Source organism: Argentina anserina, chromosome 2, assembly GCF_933775445.1.
Source record: "Argentina anserina chromosome 2, drPotAnse1.1, whole genome shotgun sequence".
Taxonomy (NCBI): domain Eukaryota; kingdom Viridiplantae; phylum Streptophyta; class Magnoliopsida; order Rosales; family Rosaceae; genus Argentina; species Argentina anserina.
In genome coordinates, this window is record NC_065873.1 from 15,962,525 (window position 1) to 15,982,919 (window position 20,395).

Sequence of the window (20,395 nt, forward strand, 5' to 3'; positions counted from 1 at the left end):
GTTTTTTTTCAGGGCTCGGGCCCGGCCCGGTTGTAGTGTGATGGGCCGGGTTTTTTTCTAAAAAAATCAGGGCCCGGGTAAAACCCGGCCCGGGTCAATTAATTGCAAGGCCCAGTTAAAACCCGGACCGGTAACATCCGGGCCGAGCCCGCCCGGTTTTCCGGGCCTAATTCTGTTTTTGGCTAGTTGGCGGCGAATCGGCAGTGCGAGGCGACGACAATAGGAATCATGGGATTAGAATTAGTTAAGTTTAAGGTTATTTGGTTATGTTTCAGTGTCATTGTATCTATTCTATAAGTTTTATGATCACTTACGAAAACCAATTACATAATAACACCTAATGTCCCGGGTTTCCGGGTTTTTTTTTTAAAGATTTGAAGGCCCGGGACCGGCCCGGACATAACAAAGCCCGGCCCGTTTATCACATGACAACATATGAGCCCGGCAAAAAACCCGGCCCGCTCGGACGGGCCCGGCGGTCCGGTCCGGGTTTTTTTTCTTCTTTGGGCTTTTTGCCCAGCCCTAATCATATTAAGGTAGCTAATATATGCTAAATTCTTGTCATAGAAGATGGTCTTGTTTCAGCTGGTTTCATTCTCTGAGACTCTAATGGTGACCCCATTCTTACCTCCTCAAAATATCTAGGCCATTCTAATGTTATTTCTGATGAAGCTTTTGCCCTCCAAGCTGGTCGTTTTGCCGCTCTTCTTCGTGGTCATTTACATATTTCGGTGGAAGGAGACTTGAAGATTCTCATTGACGCCATCAACAACTCTTGTTCAATAATAGGTCGTTAATTAAAACGTGTATAATAAAATCTGTAAAACATCATCGTTAGTATATAATAAGCAGTGATCGTTCAGTCCGAAGAATCAAATGGGTCTCAAAACTTATCATGTTATTGGGGGATTTGAGTTGGATTATAAAACTACTACTAAAACAAATCCTAAATTATTATTTACATGATCGACTTCTCTTTAACAAACTTAAATCAAATTTACCATTACACCACATAATTACAAGTTCAAACCTATCATGCATTATAATTCGACCAATTACATAATTTTTTAGACACAAATACAATTAGAGTCTTAGAGGATCATCTAATCATGCAAGATTTCAATTAACATTTAGATTGACTTAGGGCCTAATCTAAATTTGCATGCAATTGAACTCAATAACACTTAGACTATAAATCAAACAAGATTACATTTAAGTATCAAATCTTTGTTGGAGACATGTTTCATGTGTGACGTCACCCACCATGATTTCACATGCAAATTTCCAAAATTTTTACCACTTTTAATCAACACAAACCGAACCTACTTAGGACATGATTCGATTTGTGTCAATATGGTTGATAAATCTAGCACTCAAACACAATCTTAGGGACTGTATTCAAGCACTAAATTCATATGCACATATCTAAAAATTATCTAAAAGAATGAGAAAGATGATTGGAACACAACAATAGAAATACAAACTTAATAATTATAGGAAACCATCAATTGGGCAAAGATCCAAAAAATCCAATAAAACAATCTGAAAATTTTGAATCTAAATACAAAACAACAATCCCACACAAACATCATAATACAATCTTCATAGACAAAGTATTGTAGAAAATCAAAAACAAACAAAACCATGGAGACGAGTTGCGAGAATCACACGTTGTAGGAACCTTGGAGGTGTGTCTTCAATGGTGATTTCAGTGGAGATAAAATTTGTATAGGGGGAAGAACGACTTGCTGTTTTTGGTGAAGAATGTTTGAGGTAGTATTTTGCTAGAGTTTTGGCTCTTGAATGTAAATGAGAAGTGCTCTTATTTGAGAGGTGAAGCCTTGTATATATAGAGGAAAGAGTAAAGGTAGGCTTGCACGGTTTGAAATTTGATGTTGCCTCTTTCTTCCTATTATAATGTCATGTTTTAATCCCTTAAATTATGTCATGTTTTATTCCCTAAATCATGCCGTGTTTTATTCTCTAAATCATGTCGTGTTTTATTCCATAAATCATGTCATGTTTCATTCATCTTCTAGCTTTTAGGTTGCACATGCATGGCTCAATCTCTCTTCTTTTCACTTAATTAATCTTCACATTTATTTCTTCCTTCTTCTTTTCTTCTTCCCACGGCAAGGACTCAATTTCTTAATTCTCTCCACTTTTTTATCTTTTTTATTTAAATGTTGCATGACTTGTTGATGATAGGACTCCATGTGCATGGCTTCTCCTTGTTCCACTCTATCTCCCAAGCCTTGAGTAACTCTCCATGTAGGCACATCTCTCATTGTTTTCCTCTAGTATTATCTCTTAAATCCAATCTAAAAATAAGAAAATAAAATCATAAGTAAGAGATAATTAGTTTCGAAAATTATGTCCTAATATAGACAATTGTTGTCTTAAAAAGACACATGTAATATATGAGCTCAGCTAGATTAGAAAAAGTTTCTAATTTGTAAAAATGAAACTTACTAGAACAAGTAAGTTACTAGAATATGAAAGTTCATTTAGTTTCAGTTTCGTAAAAAGAGTTTCAGTTCAAGTTACTCTCCCACATGATACGTTTCCTAGTCTAACAAGGATTCCTAGTGCAAGACGGACTATCAAAATATCATCAATGCGACCAAAACGTAGAAAAATGAAGACTCCTAATCCAACTAGGTTTCCTAGTCCTACAAGGATTCCTACTCAAACTAGGACTCTAGACTAATTCTGTGTTTTTAACTCATGTAAGCACAAAAATGCATCTAATACCGCCTAAAACTCTTACTACGACTCAATGACTCATTAGTACAGCAATAAGGGCTAAGTAAAGTACAAATGGAGGTAAAAACATGTTAAGAACGTCACACAAAGTGCTCATATCATTCAACTATTTAGAGAATCAAATCTCTAGTTGCTGACATTAAGGCTCTAGCTTCAAAGTTCAATATTAAAAAAAATATATTCAATCAAATTAATTTCAGGCATATTTGGAGATAAGCAAATTTTGTAGCTGATGCCATGACAAATCTTGGTCATACATGATGATTGGTTAGTTAGTTCAAACTTTCCTCATATAGTAGGAGTTTCGAAGACAATATTGTTTCATAAAATCATAAAATAGGAATAGGTTGTATAACTTGTATTAGAGGTTTTCAGCTCTTGTTTCTATTTTCTTTTATTATCGAAGAAAAAGCCTTAAGGAGGAGTCTTTCAGTAAATGTGCACATTTTACTCTCTTGGATAATATGTCCAAATAACGAATGTTATGGCTTGCTCATAATGTCGATAACTCGACAAGAGAGTATTGTGGAGTGTCCAATCATATACCCTATCATTGGCTTCTTAATGGTGCTTTCACCATCCCCTCGTGACCTCCTCCCAAATGAGGGACCTCCGATGGAGCCATGGCAGTGGAATGCTGCCACCAACCGTCTTTCCAAGTCTTTCCTTGCGTTAAGTTTTGTTTCTCCTCTTTACCTTTCTTTCACTTTGATTCTCTTTATTTCTCAATCACTACGACAAGCTGGCCTTGAATGGAGGTCAGGGGGAATGATGAGTTTGAGATTTGTTGGCTTATATATTTTTGATTCAGTGATGCACATGGAGAAAATCTCAGACAACGAATACTGTATAAAAGAAAACGCCACAGACTAAATACAACATGAACAGTTTGGGATCTGTATCATCTAGACTGTAAACCCAACTCACACATTCATTGGTCTTTGTCTATCTTTACGTACTATAGTAAATTTATGCTTGTATCCCAAGAAATGTAAAGAGAAGAACAACAACGTACTGTACTGACTACTGAGACATGAAGATCAGTCAGAACATATATTGAAGAGAAAATGCAACCATCAGTTGCTGTGTTCTCCTGTCCATATGGATACGTACAGTTGGATGTGAAAACTCGCACATTCATCTTGCTAGGGCCACGCTGTGCTCTAATTCCAGCATGACTTCCGGTATAGCTGTATTAATTTCCGGTTACTGGAAATTCCCGCATCGTATTTCTTCTATGCATGTGCCCTTTCATTAACAAAACCACCAAATGGGGTCTTTCCCTGCTTAGCCTTCTCGGCTTTGCAGGTCGAACTGGCAAAGAGTTCGTGGAAAAGAAGCAAAAAATAAAATAAAAAAAATAATAATGTGGCCGGAAAATGAAAAAAGTGAAGGTCCGATTGGCAGAGTATAGCGGGCCACGGTGGATCAGGGCAGCACCGACCTGTTATCCTTCCACTGCAAAGAGCGGGAGGTGGTCGCTGCTCTGTGAAACCAGCCTCACGCTGTGCCCTCCGCTTTAGGGACTGTGTGACCCAGGCCTTCGCCCGAAGCACACAGCCAAACTCCTTGCTTGGAATGGGCAGGTCAGAAACGAGCCACGCCTGACCCGACCCGCTATGACGGAGCCAACGTTCCAACACCTTATTGCCCCCTCTCGGGTCACAAGCTCACGTTACCAAGCTCGGCGATACCCTTTGCTTGCGACAACTATATAAAGCTCACTACTTTTGTATTTCCTCCAATGTGGGAGACTTCGTCTATGTTTCTACTCTTATTAGCTATTTTAACTTAGAGGTCTATTTTGAAGCTCAAACTGCTTACATAACAAAATGGATTGAGGTGTAGATAAACAACTCGAAATAAGAGGCGGTATCCAAATGATTCAATTACTTCTCAGTTCTCCCCTACTTAGATCATTGTAAAATAACGGCTCATTTCCTTAGTTTCATGGACCTCTCTGTACTACTCTATCTCCTCGTAAGGTAAGAGGAGTTGTATTTAGGAAATGTCAATTGCTTAATGTGATGCCAATGATCTGAAGCATTACAGGTTCTTCTGTCTATGTCATTTGGGGAGCAAATTAGTATACTTGAAGATATGAGTAAAGAGAATAGCAATATATTGAGCATGATCCAGAAAACTGAATTTCAACACATGTAGTACCAGTTTCAGTACTTTGTCAAAAACTGTTCTGCAGATCACATACTGTATCTTGAGCTCAAGTATCAGCTCCAACAAGAGCTGCATAAAGAACAGCTCGATCTCAGTGTCCACAATGATCTAGCTAATTGCTTCTCTAACCCTTGGAGGACTGTGACTGGAAATAGCTTCTCCCATGTCATTAAAGAATAGCTCCCGCACTAGAAGATCATACTAGTTTGTCATACGAATATATATGTACCTCGTTCGCATAGCATAGTTTCTTTGTGTTGTTTGGTACTGCTAGCTATATTGTGGGATATGAGGATGCTTCACAACAAGGTTACAGACTTTCAAATTCATTCTAATTCTCAAATTCTCTTGAACCGCCTATAGTTTTTCAATTTGGATCAGACCATTTACACGTCGTATTATTTGTATAAATGGAATTGAAGTCTTCTACTCAATTTATGATACGTACCAAACACATCACGAATTCACCATGAACCCTTGAACTAAAAACAGTGTCATTTTTGCACACTAGAGATTATCAGAGTTCTTAAATCCCACTTTTCGTCAAGAACTAAATTTCATAAAAACTGATACGGTTCAGTATTGGCAATTCTGTACAGTCAATGCAGCAAGCCAGTGATCACACTGGACTAAGGTACTACAGTATAGAACTATATATACATCATAAAACTAAACTGCATTGGATGAAAATTGTTTATGTTCAAAACTATTCCGCCCACAATTGTATAGAGCCTGTGCATTATGGCATTTTACTTGAATCAGACACAGAAAAAAAGGATCCCGTTAGAAATTTTCAAACACCGAGTCAATGTTACGCCAAACCCGAAAACGCATTCTTATCCTCTAGTCAATCTATTTTTCCGACAAATGCAGATTTTTCTCTTTCTCCGGTAATGTAGTCGGGAATTGTAACCAAAAGATAACTCTTCAAATACATAATTATCATAAACGAGTCAAACTTGCTCTTCGGATCTAAGATCTCATCCGCAATTCTCATATTCATCCAAGAAACAAGAAAAACGAAAACAAACTAAAACTGTGTAGCACTGACAAGTACAAACAAGAAAATCTGAAAATGTTCAAAAGAGCAAAAAGCAAGATAATTCAGGGTTGATATTGACATATTTCTTTATACTGAGGATTGATATTGACATACCTTTCACAATTCATAGAGCAAAAAGCATGAAATTTTCAAATGTTCAAAGCCTGACTAAACGAATTGAAGTCATTCACGTACAAAAGTTCGGGTGGCGTTAGATATAGCAACGCCATATATGTGGAACTGAAGACGTGGACGTCTATAACCCAAGGAAGTGGGAGAAAGCCGTACGTGGAATATCGAACTTTCTTCATGTCCCCAGTGACTCGTAACAGCGAGAACCCACGTATATATATATTCTCCAACGCCCGAATGCTTTAGCAAATAGCAACTAATCTGTAACTCTAGTCTCTGGTTCTCTCTCTGTGTTTTGCATAGCCGCTATTGTCATTTTGGATTCATTTAAAGGGTTTATCAAATGGGTTTCGGGTTTCATGGAGCTTGGATGGTGATTTGAGGTGAAGAGTGGAGAGAGCAAAATGAGGGTTGTCCAGGGAAGAACGCTGTGTGAGGAGTTCTCGCCTGCGTATTATGGGCTGTGCAGTGTGGGCGGAATGCTTAGTGCTGGCGCTACCAATTTCGCAATCACGCCTCTAGATGTGTTGAAAGTTAATATGCAGGTGCGTCATGCTTGATCCTTGCTGGGTTTTCTTGTTCATCCAAACATTTTGTAGCTTTTGATTCTTTGTTTCACTGTTTGGGTTTTAGTTTACTTTGCAGGACAGGAGTTTGATGATATTGTCCATGTTTAACAGCCCCTTGATTTTGGTTTTTGTCATTGTGTGTTTATGACTTTATGTTACACATTAGCTTTGAGAAATGCAACTAAATGTTTGTCCAATTCGGGTTTAGTGAAATACTGGCTGTTGAAGGTGTTGTTTTCTTAAGGGCTAGTAGGTACTATGTTCAAGAAACCCTTATAGTGACCAGATCCCAGTATTCGCCTGTGTATAGGTGAAATAGCCGTGTAAGAAGGAACAGAAGTTTCCAAAAGGGTAAGGGAAATAGAAAGGGAAAGGGGAAATAGGAGAGAGGTAGTTTAAATCTGCAAGGTGGAGACTTATGAACTACATTGTTCCATGTTAAGAGAAACATACCAGTAATATGGTTCTTGTTCTTTTTTTCCATCGAGAAATCTGTAGTTGCATTTGTTTGTCTATTGCACTTTTTAATTTCATTACTAGTGAATGTATTCCCAAGTTCCTACCTTCCTGTTGTAAACTAGTATTTATCTCAAGCACTGAAGGTTTTGATAGCTGGGACTAATTTAAAGTGTTTTTCTTTAACCGTAGGTCAATCCAATTAAATTTAACGGGATGGCTTCAGGGTTTTCTATTCTCTGGAGAGAACAAGGCCCTTCTTCCCTTTGGAGAGGTTGGTCTGGTAAATTGTTTGGATATGGTGTTCAGGGTGGCTGCAGATTTGGTCTATATGAGTACTTTAAGAAGCTTTACTCTGATATATTGATAAATCAGAACAAGAGTACCATATTCCTTCTCAGCAGTGCCTCTGCTCAAGTATTTGCTGATATTGCCCTCTGTCCATTTGAAGCCGTCAAAGTCCGCGTTCAAACACAGCCAAGATTTGCAAAGGGCTTGGCTGACGGGCTTCCAAAACTTTATTCAACTGAAGGGCTAGCTGGGTGAGTTACCACAGAATAGATGATTAATGTAATTTTTGTTTCTTAGTTATCCTAACTCCTTATCTAATGGTTGCAGCTTTTACAAAGGACTTTTACCACTTTGGGGTCGAAATCTGCCATGTAATGTCTCTATATCTCTTCCTCATCTAAGTTTAATATGCTTGTTTGGTATATCACAGCTTATGAAGTAAAAGAGTTGATTTTGTTTTTGGTGAAATTTAAATATCAAGGGTGTTTAATTGCAGCCTTGATATGTCCAAAGGGTGGACAACAAGACACATTGTTGAGTTCAGGCTGTATTATTATTTACAGAAATGGATTTATATCCGACTTTGCATTGGCACAATCAGCTTCGCATTCTGAAAATATGGTGATTGACTTGCTGGCTATATGACATTACGTGTGCATTGTTATAGTAGATAATAGTGTCAGTCTGGTCACTTCTTCAAGCTAATTACTTCCCATTCATTCTGATGGTTATATCTTCCTCGCTAGTTTCCTGTGAAATCCTGAACTGGGAATAATTTTAACTCCACTAAATGGAATGCATTTGACACCATCTCTGTGATTTTTATTAACACGTTGCTTCAAACATAAATTTGTTTTCCGCCTATACAAAAAGAATCTCAAAGTAATGTGGTATTGGAAATTGAAAACAAGGGATGGAAATTTTGAGTGAGTGTTGTCTGAACAAGAAACGAGAGGGATATGGCACTGCTGGCACAATGGACATTCTTAGATTGTTGCTTTGACATAGTGTTATCTTTATCTGTCCTGTCACCAAGCATTCAGTAGATGTTAGTATGTGTATGTATCTATTTGAAGGAAAGTTTATTAATATGCCCAATGGGAATACTACCTTTTGCAGTTACAATGATAATGTTCACGACATTTGAGCATTCAGTGGATCTGGTTTATCGCAAAGTTATTCAAAGAAGAAAAGAAGATTGCTCAATTGCTGAACAGCTTGGTGCCACATGTTTAGCTGGCTATGCAGCAGGAGCTGTTGGTACCGTGGTCTCTAACCCTGCAGACAACGTCGTCACATTTTTATACAATAAGAAGGCCAGCAGTGTGATGCAGGTATCACTTTGAATTAAGCTCTTCTTCAGTTTTTTTCTTGTATTCAATGTTAAAAGCATTTTGATTTTCTGATTGTGTCTTCAGGCGGTGAGGAACATTGGCTTTCCTAGCCTATTTACTAGAAGCCTTCCGGTTCGAATTACTCTTATTGGCCCTGTTATTACTTTGCAGTGGTTTTTCTATGACACCATTAAAGTGCTATGTGGATTGTAAGTACATTTTTGTTAATTGTAAACTCACACAAATATTTTCCTTTTTTCTTTTGTCTAATGAAATTTTACATTTCAGGCCACCCAGTGGAGGGCTTACCAGACACCTCGAAGAAGCTGTATCAGCTTAAGATTATGGTAGAAATAAATAGCTGATCACTTGCTTTAAGAGGCAGATATTTCGTTAAACTCTATAGCTTCACTGAAAATCATACTACTGATTCCTTGGACAGCGAACGCTATCAAAAGTTTTCAACACTGATTGTTCTTTGCACTATAGTAGCCTTACAGGTGCACTAGAAAAAATTCTTTTATTTTTATCCAGGGGTTTTATCCGTATATTTCACGAATATACAGTCTAGTTCAGAAGAACGAGTATGATTTTGGGTGCATCAGCCAAATGTAAAAAAACTTCCATGCTCATGTTCTTTGCAGCAACGATTATAAAAGGTTAGCTTCAAAGATATTCTGTATTTGTTGAAATGTGTCTGGTTTCATAATGTCATTATTTCATCAGAGAGAAGTATGTGAGCAGAGAGGCATAAATAGTAGGCTAGTAGCATGAAAGGAAATGGCTCATGGGTGTAAGGAACTGTTGAACCTAATTTAACAGCTAAACTGGCGGCTCTTTCTGAATATCAACTGCTCCATGATAAATTTGATGTTATAATTCGATGCTTCATTATGTTTTAGTTGCGCCAAAAGAATATCCATGTCGTTTCTTGATGTTATAAACTTGCAATTCACCTATTCACCAAGTCTTGTTTGGCTTCTGGAAACAAAATCAATTCTTTAACTTCTACGAAGTACGAATTCAGATTCCCATGAAATTTTCACTGAAGTGTTTGAAAACACAGGAAAAAGTTACGAAAATGATTTGTGACTAGTTGTAGGACCTGAATACTGTAGTGAAAGAGTACGTTTTTATCTTCCTCTAATAAGAAACTAGCTCATGTTCACTTGTATGCCAATCTAGGATTCACTCCGTAGTTTTAATATGGTCTTAATAGCAAAGCGATCCTCTCCAACTCCACGATGACAATTATGGTTCTAGTAGCATCTAGCTCGGAGCAAGTAGATTGGCATTTGCACAGGCACCACAGCACTAAAAATAATAATAAATTTCGAACGGTAGAGTAACATGCATAACTTTAATCAAGATAACATGAAAGATGGCACAAATTTCATTTGTGTTCGTTAGCAATTGAAGCTACTAGCCTCAATGATCAAAACCTATGAAACTAGTGTTACAAAATTGATCAGGTTGGCCATAAAAGCAAAGTGGTCTAAGAACCTTTCTTAAGCTGTAGGGCATGTTCTATGTGCAATGGTAGTTGTGATGTCTCTATGCTGCAAGAAAGTGAATGCTTTCCTAACCAAAAAGACAGAAGCTTTGCCTTTCAATTTATGAGAAGCAAAGCTTTTGAATGAGAGCAAACTACTATTGCACATCTTCATTAGAAATGAGTAGTATCAAGCTACTGAAACAATGCTTTAGATTCATGTCAGGGGAGTCGTGCATCAGAAGAAGTGTGTGATTTGCCCTCTACTTCTAAGCTTTGGGTGTCTAGTGAGTTGACCCCTAATTTCTCCTACATAGTTGAACACTTCAAAGCTGATAATGAACTGGCCACTTGGTTTCGGAAAGCCTTACCAACCGACAAATGTTTTGAAAATGATCTCATTACAAAACATATTATGTTTCACTGAATTTGGATCAGACGTGAAAGAAGAAGAAAAAACAAATTCCATGTCTCCCCCGATTAATATTTCCACTTATTTATTGAACAAAATTGAAGGTTTTGGAAAAGTCCTTATTGATAACATAATGTCACTGTAGGAGTCCCAAGTTTTTTCTATACGGAATATTAGTGTAAGTGGAGAATCATTTATATGCTTAATTGTGAGATGTAACAACTAACAACTGTGCTACGGTTCTAATTTTGTTATGTTTGAGGGGGATCGAAATGCTCATGTTGTGTAAATCTGACTATAGAAACCGTCTTAGGCTTGTTTTGGTTTGTTGTCGCCAAAGTTAGTCACATTCTAATCACTTTGAATTCTCTTTTATGACGTTGATTAGATTTGAATGAGTTTCATTCACGGCTAAAGATTAAATTATGCATAATGTTTTTTTTTGTAAGCTCTAATAAATTAATTTTTCTTCATCAATTGTAGACCAACTGTTTCTATTGTGATTAATTAAAGAAACTCGCATGTCTACCTCAATAAGTAGATACTCAAGCTAGTTGCGTTTGTATTCAGTCTAATATAACTTTAATATGTTATACTTATATTGAAGGACTCTTCATCATGCTAAAAACAAAGGGAACTTAGTCACAAAATATGGTTATGTTCCAAAGATCAAACATATATCATCTCATGATCTCAAACCATGTACGTGCATCATTAAAAAGTTCCACTCGAGATTCTAAATTCACCATTCATTCTATAAACTTCAAAATTTAATAAAGTCAAACTAATGACAAATTCCGCATATGAAATGTCATAGAAATGATGTACTTCCACTCTTAACAAATGGGGTGTCCTAAATATTTTCTAATCTAAACATATGGGATGCTATACAAGTTGCTCAAGAAACAAATTTGTTCATAAACACACTATTTTCATATTTCTTGTATTTTTCCTCTAAAAGAAAAAAAAAGAAAAAAGAGAGAGAATTCAATATTGGAGAATCAAACACCGCCACTGACAAGAACAAAGCTGTCCAAATTAATCTGCTAGATTTTAGACTCTTCTCTCCCCCAGAGATAACCCAGCTGCTCTATTTTGACCAATCCAACCTCCACCCTCATTCTCCCCGCGTCTTCTCCACGCACCAATCCCTACCCCATCGTTCACCCCATTCTCGGCGCCAATCCAAAACCACGAGCTTGTACCTTTTTCACCGCCCATCCACCGGCAGGTCAACACCGTAATTCTTCCCCGTTTTCACCATTTTCTGAGCTAAAAATCGACGTAATGCCCGTCATTAACCCCTAAAATTCTCCTATGCACTTCTGGTGCAACTGATTAATCACTTACATAATTGATCGTAGCTCCCAATGCTTATAGTCGATAGTTTTCTAAATAATCAATTTGTACATTAACTGATATTTTCACAATGTAAGTGCTTAACAAAATAAAAACAGGTAATAGTTTTCGATTTTATTAAAAAATAAATAAATAATCCAAAAGAAAAATGGGGGAACTTATAATAGGAATTGCTGGTCAACACTGACCTCCGATGTTTCCCAGCACCACCATCCCAAAATAACAACACAATTTAGTAGTAGCAGAGAGCTGTAAAGCAAGATTCAATTTTTCTTTTCTTTTCAATCACAAATTCTCCTCCTTTTGATTTGTGTGTATTCGGATCATACTAGCTCTTCTTCTTCTTCATTCATTCACAATCCACTTCCTACGTTTCCAAAACTGGTAAAGGTCTTATCTTTCTCTATGTTTCTTTCAGAAATGCATATGCTTTCTCGCTTTTTCTAGCTTTAACTTTATCTGGGTGTATCTGAATCTTAGTTTGGCTTGATGGGTTGCTTTCTTCTGATTCAAGATTCGATCTTTGTTCTTAGTTGCTGACCTTTTCTGGGTTGGTTCTTGATGAGTCTCAGAGTCCGTGTTTATTTCCAGGGAAAATGAAAAGGGTAATCTTGTGTTTGTGTAATGAGGAAACATCTGAGCTTTAAGGCTTTGTTCTGTTACTTTTCCTTGTTTATGATTATGGATTCATATTTGTGGACCACATATGTCTGATTTGGTTTCTTGACTTTCTTCTATATCTGTTTAGATATGCTTGTTGGTTATGTTGAGTTTCACTGAATGGATGTGTGTTTTTGATTGTGTTTTTTTGTTTTGTTTTGTGGTATGATCACAGTGTGAATTGATGAGAAACCAATTGGTCGAGGAAAAGTGTGTGAAGAAGTCTTGAGGGGAATTGTGTTTGTTTCATGGGCAACACATGCCGTGGATCTTCCAGGGGCAAATATTTCCAGGGCGAGGATCAGCCCGAAGAACAATCCACTGCTTCCAATTCCAAGCGTAACACCCCTACTGACCGTTCCGTATCTGATCACTCCCCAAAATCTCAAGAGCTCCCCAAAGATAATTCCAGCCCGAAACCAAAAGACAAGAGCAGCAACAATAACAATTCCATCATTAGTCCTAAGAAAGACGGCGCAATGAGGAGGAGCCATGAGAACCAAACTTACTATGTTTTGGGGCATAAGACTGCCAACATTCGTGATCTTTACACATTGGGTCAGAAGTTAGGACAGGGACAATTTGGGACTACTTATTTATGCACTGAGATTGCCACCAAAGCACAATATGCGTGCAAGTCTATCTCCAAGAGGAAGTTGATCTCAAAGGAGGATGTGGATGATGTCAGGAGGGAGATTCAGATAATGCACCATTTGGCTGGTCACAAGAACATTGTGACTATAAAAGGTGCCTATGAGGATCCATTGTATGTTCATATTGTAATGGAGCTTTGCGCTGGGGGTGAGTTGTTTGACAGGATCATCCAGAGGGGACATTACACTGAGAGAAAGGCAGCTGAGCTGACAAGGATTATTGTTGGGGTTGTTGAAGCTTGCCATTCACTTGGAGTTATGCATAGAGATCTGAAGCCCGAGAACTTTTTGTTGGTTAACAAGGATGATGATTTCTCGCTCAAGGCTATTGATTTTGGGCTCTCGGTCTTCTTCAAACCAGGTAAAGGAAAGAAAATAAATGTATGCTCTATCTATATATTAATTCAGTTGTAATCAGCCTATCTTCTTTTGAAAGAGTTGTAATTAGCCTATAAATACAATAACTGCTCACTTATATATAAATATCCATTAAAGGTATTACATTATTGAAAATGGCTTATTTAGGTAAAAGATTCTTGTCACGATGCGATTAACTACAGTTATCTGTGCCCATCTATGATAGTATATCTTTGTAATTCATGTTCAGAAATTGCTCCTGCTACCTATAGGTAGTAGTTGAAGAGCTGCAATACATTTAGTCGTGCCGGCTTGAGTTTCATGTCTGTTTAACTCTACAAGTATGTCTCAGGTCAAGTTTTCACTGATGTGGTTGGAAGCCCATACTATGTTGCTCCTGAAGTACTCCTTAAGCATTATGGACCAGAAGCTGATGTCTGGACTGCTGGTGTCATACTATATATATTGCTAAGTGGTGTGCCGCCATTTTGGGCAGGTAACAGTAGTTTGGTATTCTAGTGGAGTAAATATACTTCATCTATGTCCTACTACTGATTTTTCTGAATGTTTGGTGTACAGAAACTCAGCAGGGAATATTTGATGCAGTGTTGAAAGGATATATTGACTTTGACTCAGATCCATGGCCTGTTATTTCTGAGAGTGCAAAAGACCTTATACGGAAGATGTTATGTTCACAGCCTAAAGACCGCTTGTCTGCTCATGAAGTTTTATGTATGTTCAAACCATCTTTCTGTTTTAAGCTAATTTCGGTGATCAATTGCATAATTTGATGCGACTAGAATAGGAAGCTTCCCTTTATGCGGTGATGATGGAACTCCAATGTCATTATTACTAAGTAGCTGAGGCACGAGAAGGGTGATGACTGATAACTATCTTACCCTTTAAGCTTAGTTAAGTCGAACTTGGTGCAATCAATATTCACCATGAAAAGACTATGCACGTTCAGGATAGAAGAATTATGGCCTTCTTAATATGAGGCTTCCCAAATTTTAAGAAATTGAGAACCAAAAGGAAGTTTCTGAAGTGGAATGAGTCCTAATTCTAGTCTTCAGTGTAGGTTGGAATCAAATTTTAGTTACCCCAAGTTTTAAGTGATGTCTTCATTTTCTAGGTCACCCTTGGATTTGCGAAAATGGTGTTGCTCCTGACAGAGCACTAGATCCGGCTGTACTTTCTCGTCTCAAAACGTTTTCTGCTATGAACAAGTTAAAGAAAATGGCTTTGCGGGTAAGTGCACATTGGTGATTGAAACATTTTGTTAGGCACTTCTGAGATCAGCTTTGCAGTTTTTGGCTTTCAATTTGCAGGATACATGAATTTGATGTTTGCAATCCCTTAAATTAGGCTTGAATTTGATGTTACGTTCCATCCTTACGTTTCATCAGGTAATAGCTGAAAGCCTTTCTGAGGAAGAGATTGCTGGATTAAGAGAGATGTTTAAGGCAATGGATACTGATAATAGTGGTGCAATCACATTTGATGAACTCAAAGCGGGGTTGCGAAAATATGGCTCTACTATGAAGGATGCAGAGATCCGTGACCTTATGGAAGCGGTAAGACCCTTCTTTGCAAACAGATTAGAGTATGATTGCCAATTGATCATTGTTACTTGTCACTCATATTGTTATTTGGCTGCAAAAAATTATTAAATTTGTTAATGCTTCAAAGACCTGAGCTGCTTTGGTTATTTTCAGGCTGATGTTGACAACAGTGGGACTATTGATTATGGGGAATTTATAGCTGCTACTGTCCATCTTAACAAACTCGAACGTGAAGAACATCTTGTTGCTGCCTTCAGATACTTTGACAAGGATTCAAGTGGCTACATTACAGTTGATGAGCTCCAGCAAGCTTGTGCAGAACATAATATGACTGACGTTCTTCTTGAAGATATTATCAAAGAAGTTGATCAAGATAATGTAAGTTATTAATTTTTTTTAACAAAGGTGCATTATTTTTTCTTTTTCAAGTAGTACATAAGATGCATATATAATTCTCAGACAAAGAAAGGAGATTATCTGGTCATAGAAACTTAGATTGGCAGATGATAACACTTGGATATGACTTCCTCAATCTCATTAATTGTTTAACATGATTTACAGAGCTTTCAATTTATTTCTACGTTAGTTTTGCGATGTCGTTGGTGTCTGGCTTGTTTTCTCTCCATCATACTTTTTATGATTCTTATTATGTTTGCAAATTAGATCCAGAAGGTTTATTCCATTCAGAAGGTTTATTCCATTGAATAGTTCCCACGAAAGATGTGCTATAAGCATTCCAGATTAAAATTATAAATACATGGTTTACCTTCTATGTCAACTATAGGCATATCTGAGTAATGTTTACTTTGCCTTCAATTCTCCCCTGAACGTAGGATGGACGAATTGACTACGGCGAGTTTGTTGCCATGATGCAAAAAGGCAATGTGAAAGGAAATATAGCTCTTGGAAGACGGACTATGAGGAATAGTCTGAATTTGAGCATGAGAGATGCACCAGGAGCCCTTTAGCTTCCAACTAAACACGTCAGCGGGGTCATGTAAAGGTATTCATCTTCTGTATTTAATGTTTTCATGTTAATAGTTTTATCCAAGACATATTCCTAGACAACTTCATTTGCATTTAGATTATGAACTGGAATCATATGAACTTGTTTGCAGATGAAAGTGTTTGCTTATTTGACCGAGTGTTTTATCAGTAGTCTGCATATTAGCTAACAAGTTGGGAGTGTTTATTGTGGATTGGACTGTTTTAACCTCTGCATTGTATACTCATACTGGGCCGATTGGCAGGTTGTACAGCAAGCAAGAAGAGGAGATATGGTGGTAGAAGTTTAAGAACATTTTACGTTCCTCAACTTCAGTTAGATTGCTATAAGACTCGGAAAATTTGGAGTTTGAAGATTCGAAAGATTTGGGTTGTAGAAATTCTGCTATTTCTTATTTTAGAAAGTGATGCTATTGTATTGCTGTATGACCACGTTGTAAGCTTTGTTGACTACAGTGTGAAATGTTTACAACTATTGAAGATATAATTTCTTTTTGGGTTATTTTCGTTTTAAATGGTTTCTATACTGGTATCATATGATTGTTCTAAATGTATCTACCACTCCAGGCTCTCATTGATAATGCTGAAATCGGATGAAATATATGGCAAAGGATATGGCCTTGTAACCTCTGAAATATGTCTGTAATTAACATATAGTTCTGAATAGTTTCTGATAAAGAAGTTCTGGTACTTGTCTACGATAGAATTTTTCTTTTTTGGTGAACATTAGAGGGTAATTTCACCTTCTTCACCTTTAGTAACTAGCATACCATACCAAAAATGGAGAAGATGATCACATAAATGGGGGGTGGCGGCTATTTGTCTCCTGGTCAAGTTTTAAGTTCAAAATCTGTTGTCACTCTGTCAAACCCAGATTCGATGCAGCTTTCTATGGGTTTTGTCTGTTCAAGTAATCTGAAGCAAGAAGCCAAGAACCCCCAGCTGCATTTTGAGGGAATGCTTTTGTCAGCATATGACATGCAACTATACCAATTTTAGTGAGTACATTCTGCTTCATGAATAACCAAGCCAGGTCAGAGAACAATGTACTAGTCACTAGCAGTCTGTTTTCTATTTATAGAACTCTGGAAACAGTGTAGTATCCAGAGCATGTGCTGTATACTATGAATCTGAATCAAAATGGCAGCAGAGGCCTGTTGCTATGAGACAATAAGCCATGTGATGCTCAGCTTATTGTATTACATCATCTGAAGAGAGAGAAAAAAAACTTGGATATATTGCTTGTGAATCCTATGTGTTTGAAGTTGACTTGCATCATCACTATTATTGTCCCATAATGAAGCTGATCCAAAATGTCATGGAAGGCCATCTAGTCTTCAAGCTACAGTTTCACAGGCTACTGATATTTCCTGCAAGATAAGATGAAATAATGTCAAACTATAATAACTGCACTGTCACATGAATTTATGATGAAAGTTAGTGAAAATATCAATCACTATTTACTATCCTCAAAAGTCATATTTTCTGGGACCATGTCCTTAACTATGTTCAAGTCTTTGGATGCTGAATCAATACTTTATACTTAGATATTCAAAGCAAAAAGTAAACTAGTCTAGAAGAAAAAATTGCCTTCAGAGTTGCTGTGCTTGAGAATGTGCATCTTGCAGTGATGGCACGTCCTTGATCTAATAACCATCCCACCTCGCTGTAAGTGTCGCCAACTCTACCTTCTTTTACTGAACACCACAATTGCTTCGGAAGCAATATGAGACCAGTTTCATGTCTAACTGAGGTCTGCTCACTCTCACCCAAAACTTCTTGAATAAAGTTCTGCATTTATCAAGTTCACATAAGTTATAAGCTGGATCATGGACCATAAAGTGATGTGCAATTATGATAATGTAGTAACTTTAGTAAATGCTAAACATGCAAATGATCAGTCAGAAATATCTAGAATTTTCTAACACTGTATCAAAAATGGGTTTGTCTTTTACTAAAATTCATCAAAATACACTTGATCCAGTCATGACTCATGATACCCAGCAGAGGGAATCGAGACAATAAAATTTGAAGTCAATCAGTGGCACAAAATTGAAATTGGATAACCTCACCCGGTGGGATGGACAGACACACTGTCCGACTCAAAAGAAGCAAAAAATCCCAACAACTCAACTTATCAATCTGATTGTTATAATTCTAATTGGTTTCTAAGTTACAGCATCTAATGTTCCATAGATGATTGTTTAAAACTCCTTTTGAAATAAAAGTTCATGGCCATATTACATTGAGGTGTTTAAATAAAATGTAACAATGCGATTCCAACATTTGTGAATGGACAGAATGAAGAGAAACGCCACACTAAGAAAAGCTACAACTATTGACAAAAAAAAAAGAAGTATCACACTATCTAGTATCTACAGCAAGCTTAATGAGCAAAGAGGCACAATTACCTCAACATTAGGCATGGGTATATAAGCAAACTAGCACCACAGAAGAATTATGGGAAAAAATTATATGCAAGAAATTATCATGCAGATTATACACATGGAAACAAAGTAAGGGATAACTCACATCTTGAGAACCAGTAAACTCGGCAACAGCACTGGAGCCCCGCCAAGTACCAACAACTTTTGAAGCTTCCAATGCAGGTGTGGAAGCAAAAGCAGAATCCCGGATGGCACATCCACCTAATTGCTCCCCATTTCTGAATGGACCATACCATTGTTCACAGAGAACTCTAAGATTTTGCAATATCAATTTTGTACTGTCTATGCGGATGATCTGAATTATCCTCACACGAGACTCCTTATCTTGAGGATTGATCAAGCAGTACTCCAATTCCAACAACTTATTCGAACTCTTATCCTCCACCGGCATAACAGACACATAACACCCACTAGACTGATACGCAAAGGCAGAAACTTCATTGTCCGCTCCACCCACACTCCTCTCAAGGATGTTGTACCGCGTAGCAGCATCGGCCTCACATCCAACCGTGGGAAGTAGCTCTATCGTCCTGTACGCAAGGACTTGGTCCTCGGGGTCAGCAAGAGTGGGACATTGAGTCTGCCAATCGAAAACCTTAACCTCCCACTCCCTGTAAGCATCAGGCACAACCATTTCTGGGAGTTCAATCGGGTTGCCTTCGGTTGTGAAGTCTGCTCCATAACCATCCCATTCACCCGACACATTTCTGGCAAATTCGGACCACGCTTTGAACAAATAAAACAGATTCTCAAAAAGCCAGATTGGATCATAAGCTTTACTACATCTTAATCACTTCAATTTCAGATTCTGCACTTTATTTCATTATATATCCAAACCCAACATTTCCTATCCAAAACAAAAAAAAACAAAAACAGGCCACTTTCTTCATATAGGAAATTAGAAACTTGTACGGATTATAAGCTTTTCTCTTCATTAGCTTCCAAACAATCAAATCCTAATAGCTTCAGGTTCTCTGTTTTATTTCATAAAATGAAAGATGAAAACTTTTGATGCTGGAGATAGTAATTAGATGCTTTTATACAAACCCAGAAAACTACATAAGCATATAAAAGCAGAAGAGTACTAATACAAATTCTGGGTTGAGCATAAACTAACCAGAGGTAGAAGTGGAAGTCAGATTGAGGCTGCCGCCACGATCTTCATTGAGTTGGGGTTCATTGTCAGATAGAGTGGTCTTGGTTGAGGAAGAGGCAGCGTTCTGGACAAGATGAGAAGCAGAGCGACGAGTTTGAGGGTGTGGAAATTGAAGGGTGGAAGGCTTTTTATGAGGAGATGAAAGCAAGGAAGTGCTTAAGCTTAAAGCTCTAGTGTGTGGGATTAAAGTGTTTAAAGCCAGAGCCATGTGAATGTTGGTGGGTTATGGATTGGGGGTCTTATCTAACCTCAGCCACCAGCAATGGAGGTGAAAAAGAAAAGAGCTGAGAGATGAAAGCCGCTTAAAGCCTACACAAACAAGATGATGGAATATTCCTAGGCTGACAGTTGGTGGTTTGAAAACGTCGTCGTATTAACATATTATGTTTCTTATTTCATAGCCGAGTAAAAATCAAAACTTCATTTGGATGAGGGAAAAAGATGGGGTTTTTACAATGCAGGTGTTTGCAGTGAGAGCAAGGGTGGAGTTAGAGGGAGGAGGAGGAGGAGGAGGAGGAGGAGAAGCA

At 37.7% G+C, this 20,395-nt stretch overlaps 3 protein-coding genes across 3 annotated transcripts; 2 read left to right on the top strand and 1 right to left on the bottom strand.

The window, feature by feature from the left end:
- Positions 1-6,438: 6,438 nt before the first annotated feature.
- Positions 6,439-9,236, top strand: LOC126784542 (mitochondrial phosphate carrier protein 1, mitochondrial). The gene is made up of 6 exons (XM_050510005.1): positions 6,439-6,660; positions 7,333-7,682; positions 7,759-7,802; positions 8,551-8,765; positions 8,850-8,974; positions 9,054-9,236. The coding sequence occupies exons 1-6, from the start codon at positions 6,520-6,522 to the stop codon at positions 9,103-9,105; spliced, it is 927 nt and encodes a 308-aa protein (XP_050365962.1). The 5' UTR covers positions 6,439-6,519; the 3' UTR covers positions 9,106-9,236.
- A 2,999-nt stretch (positions 9,237-12,235) lies between these two features.
- On the top strand, positions 12,236-16,767 carry LOC126785047 (calcium-dependent protein kinase 26). The gene is made up of 9 exons (XM_050510625.1): positions 12,236-12,412; positions 12,864-13,702; positions 14,051-14,194; positions 14,278-14,430; positions 14,831-14,946; positions 15,105-15,272; positions 15,414-15,638; positions 16,094-16,263; positions 16,511-16,767. Exons 2-8 carry the CDS (start codon positions 12,937-12,939, stop codon positions 16,226-16,228), a joined length of 1,707 nt encoding a protein of 568 aa, XP_050366582.1. The 5' UTR covers positions 12,236-12,412; positions 12,864-12,936; the 3' UTR covers positions 16,229-16,263; positions 16,511-16,767.
- Positions 16,768-17,345: 578 nt separating this feature from the next.
- LOC126785048 (uncharacterized) lies at positions 17,346-20,146 on the bottom strand. The gene is made up of 4 exons (XM_050510626.1): positions 19,830-20,146; positions 18,798-19,438; positions 17,856-18,056; positions 17,346-17,635 (listed from the first exon to the last, which is right to left on the bottom strand). Exons 1-4 carry the CDS (start codon positions 20,074-20,076, stop codon positions 17,603-17,605), a joined length of 1,122 nt encoding a protein of 373 aa, XP_050366583.1. The 5' UTR covers positions 20,077-20,146; the 3' UTR covers positions 17,346-17,602.
- Between the last annotated feature and the right edge of the window lie 249 nt (positions 20,147-20,395).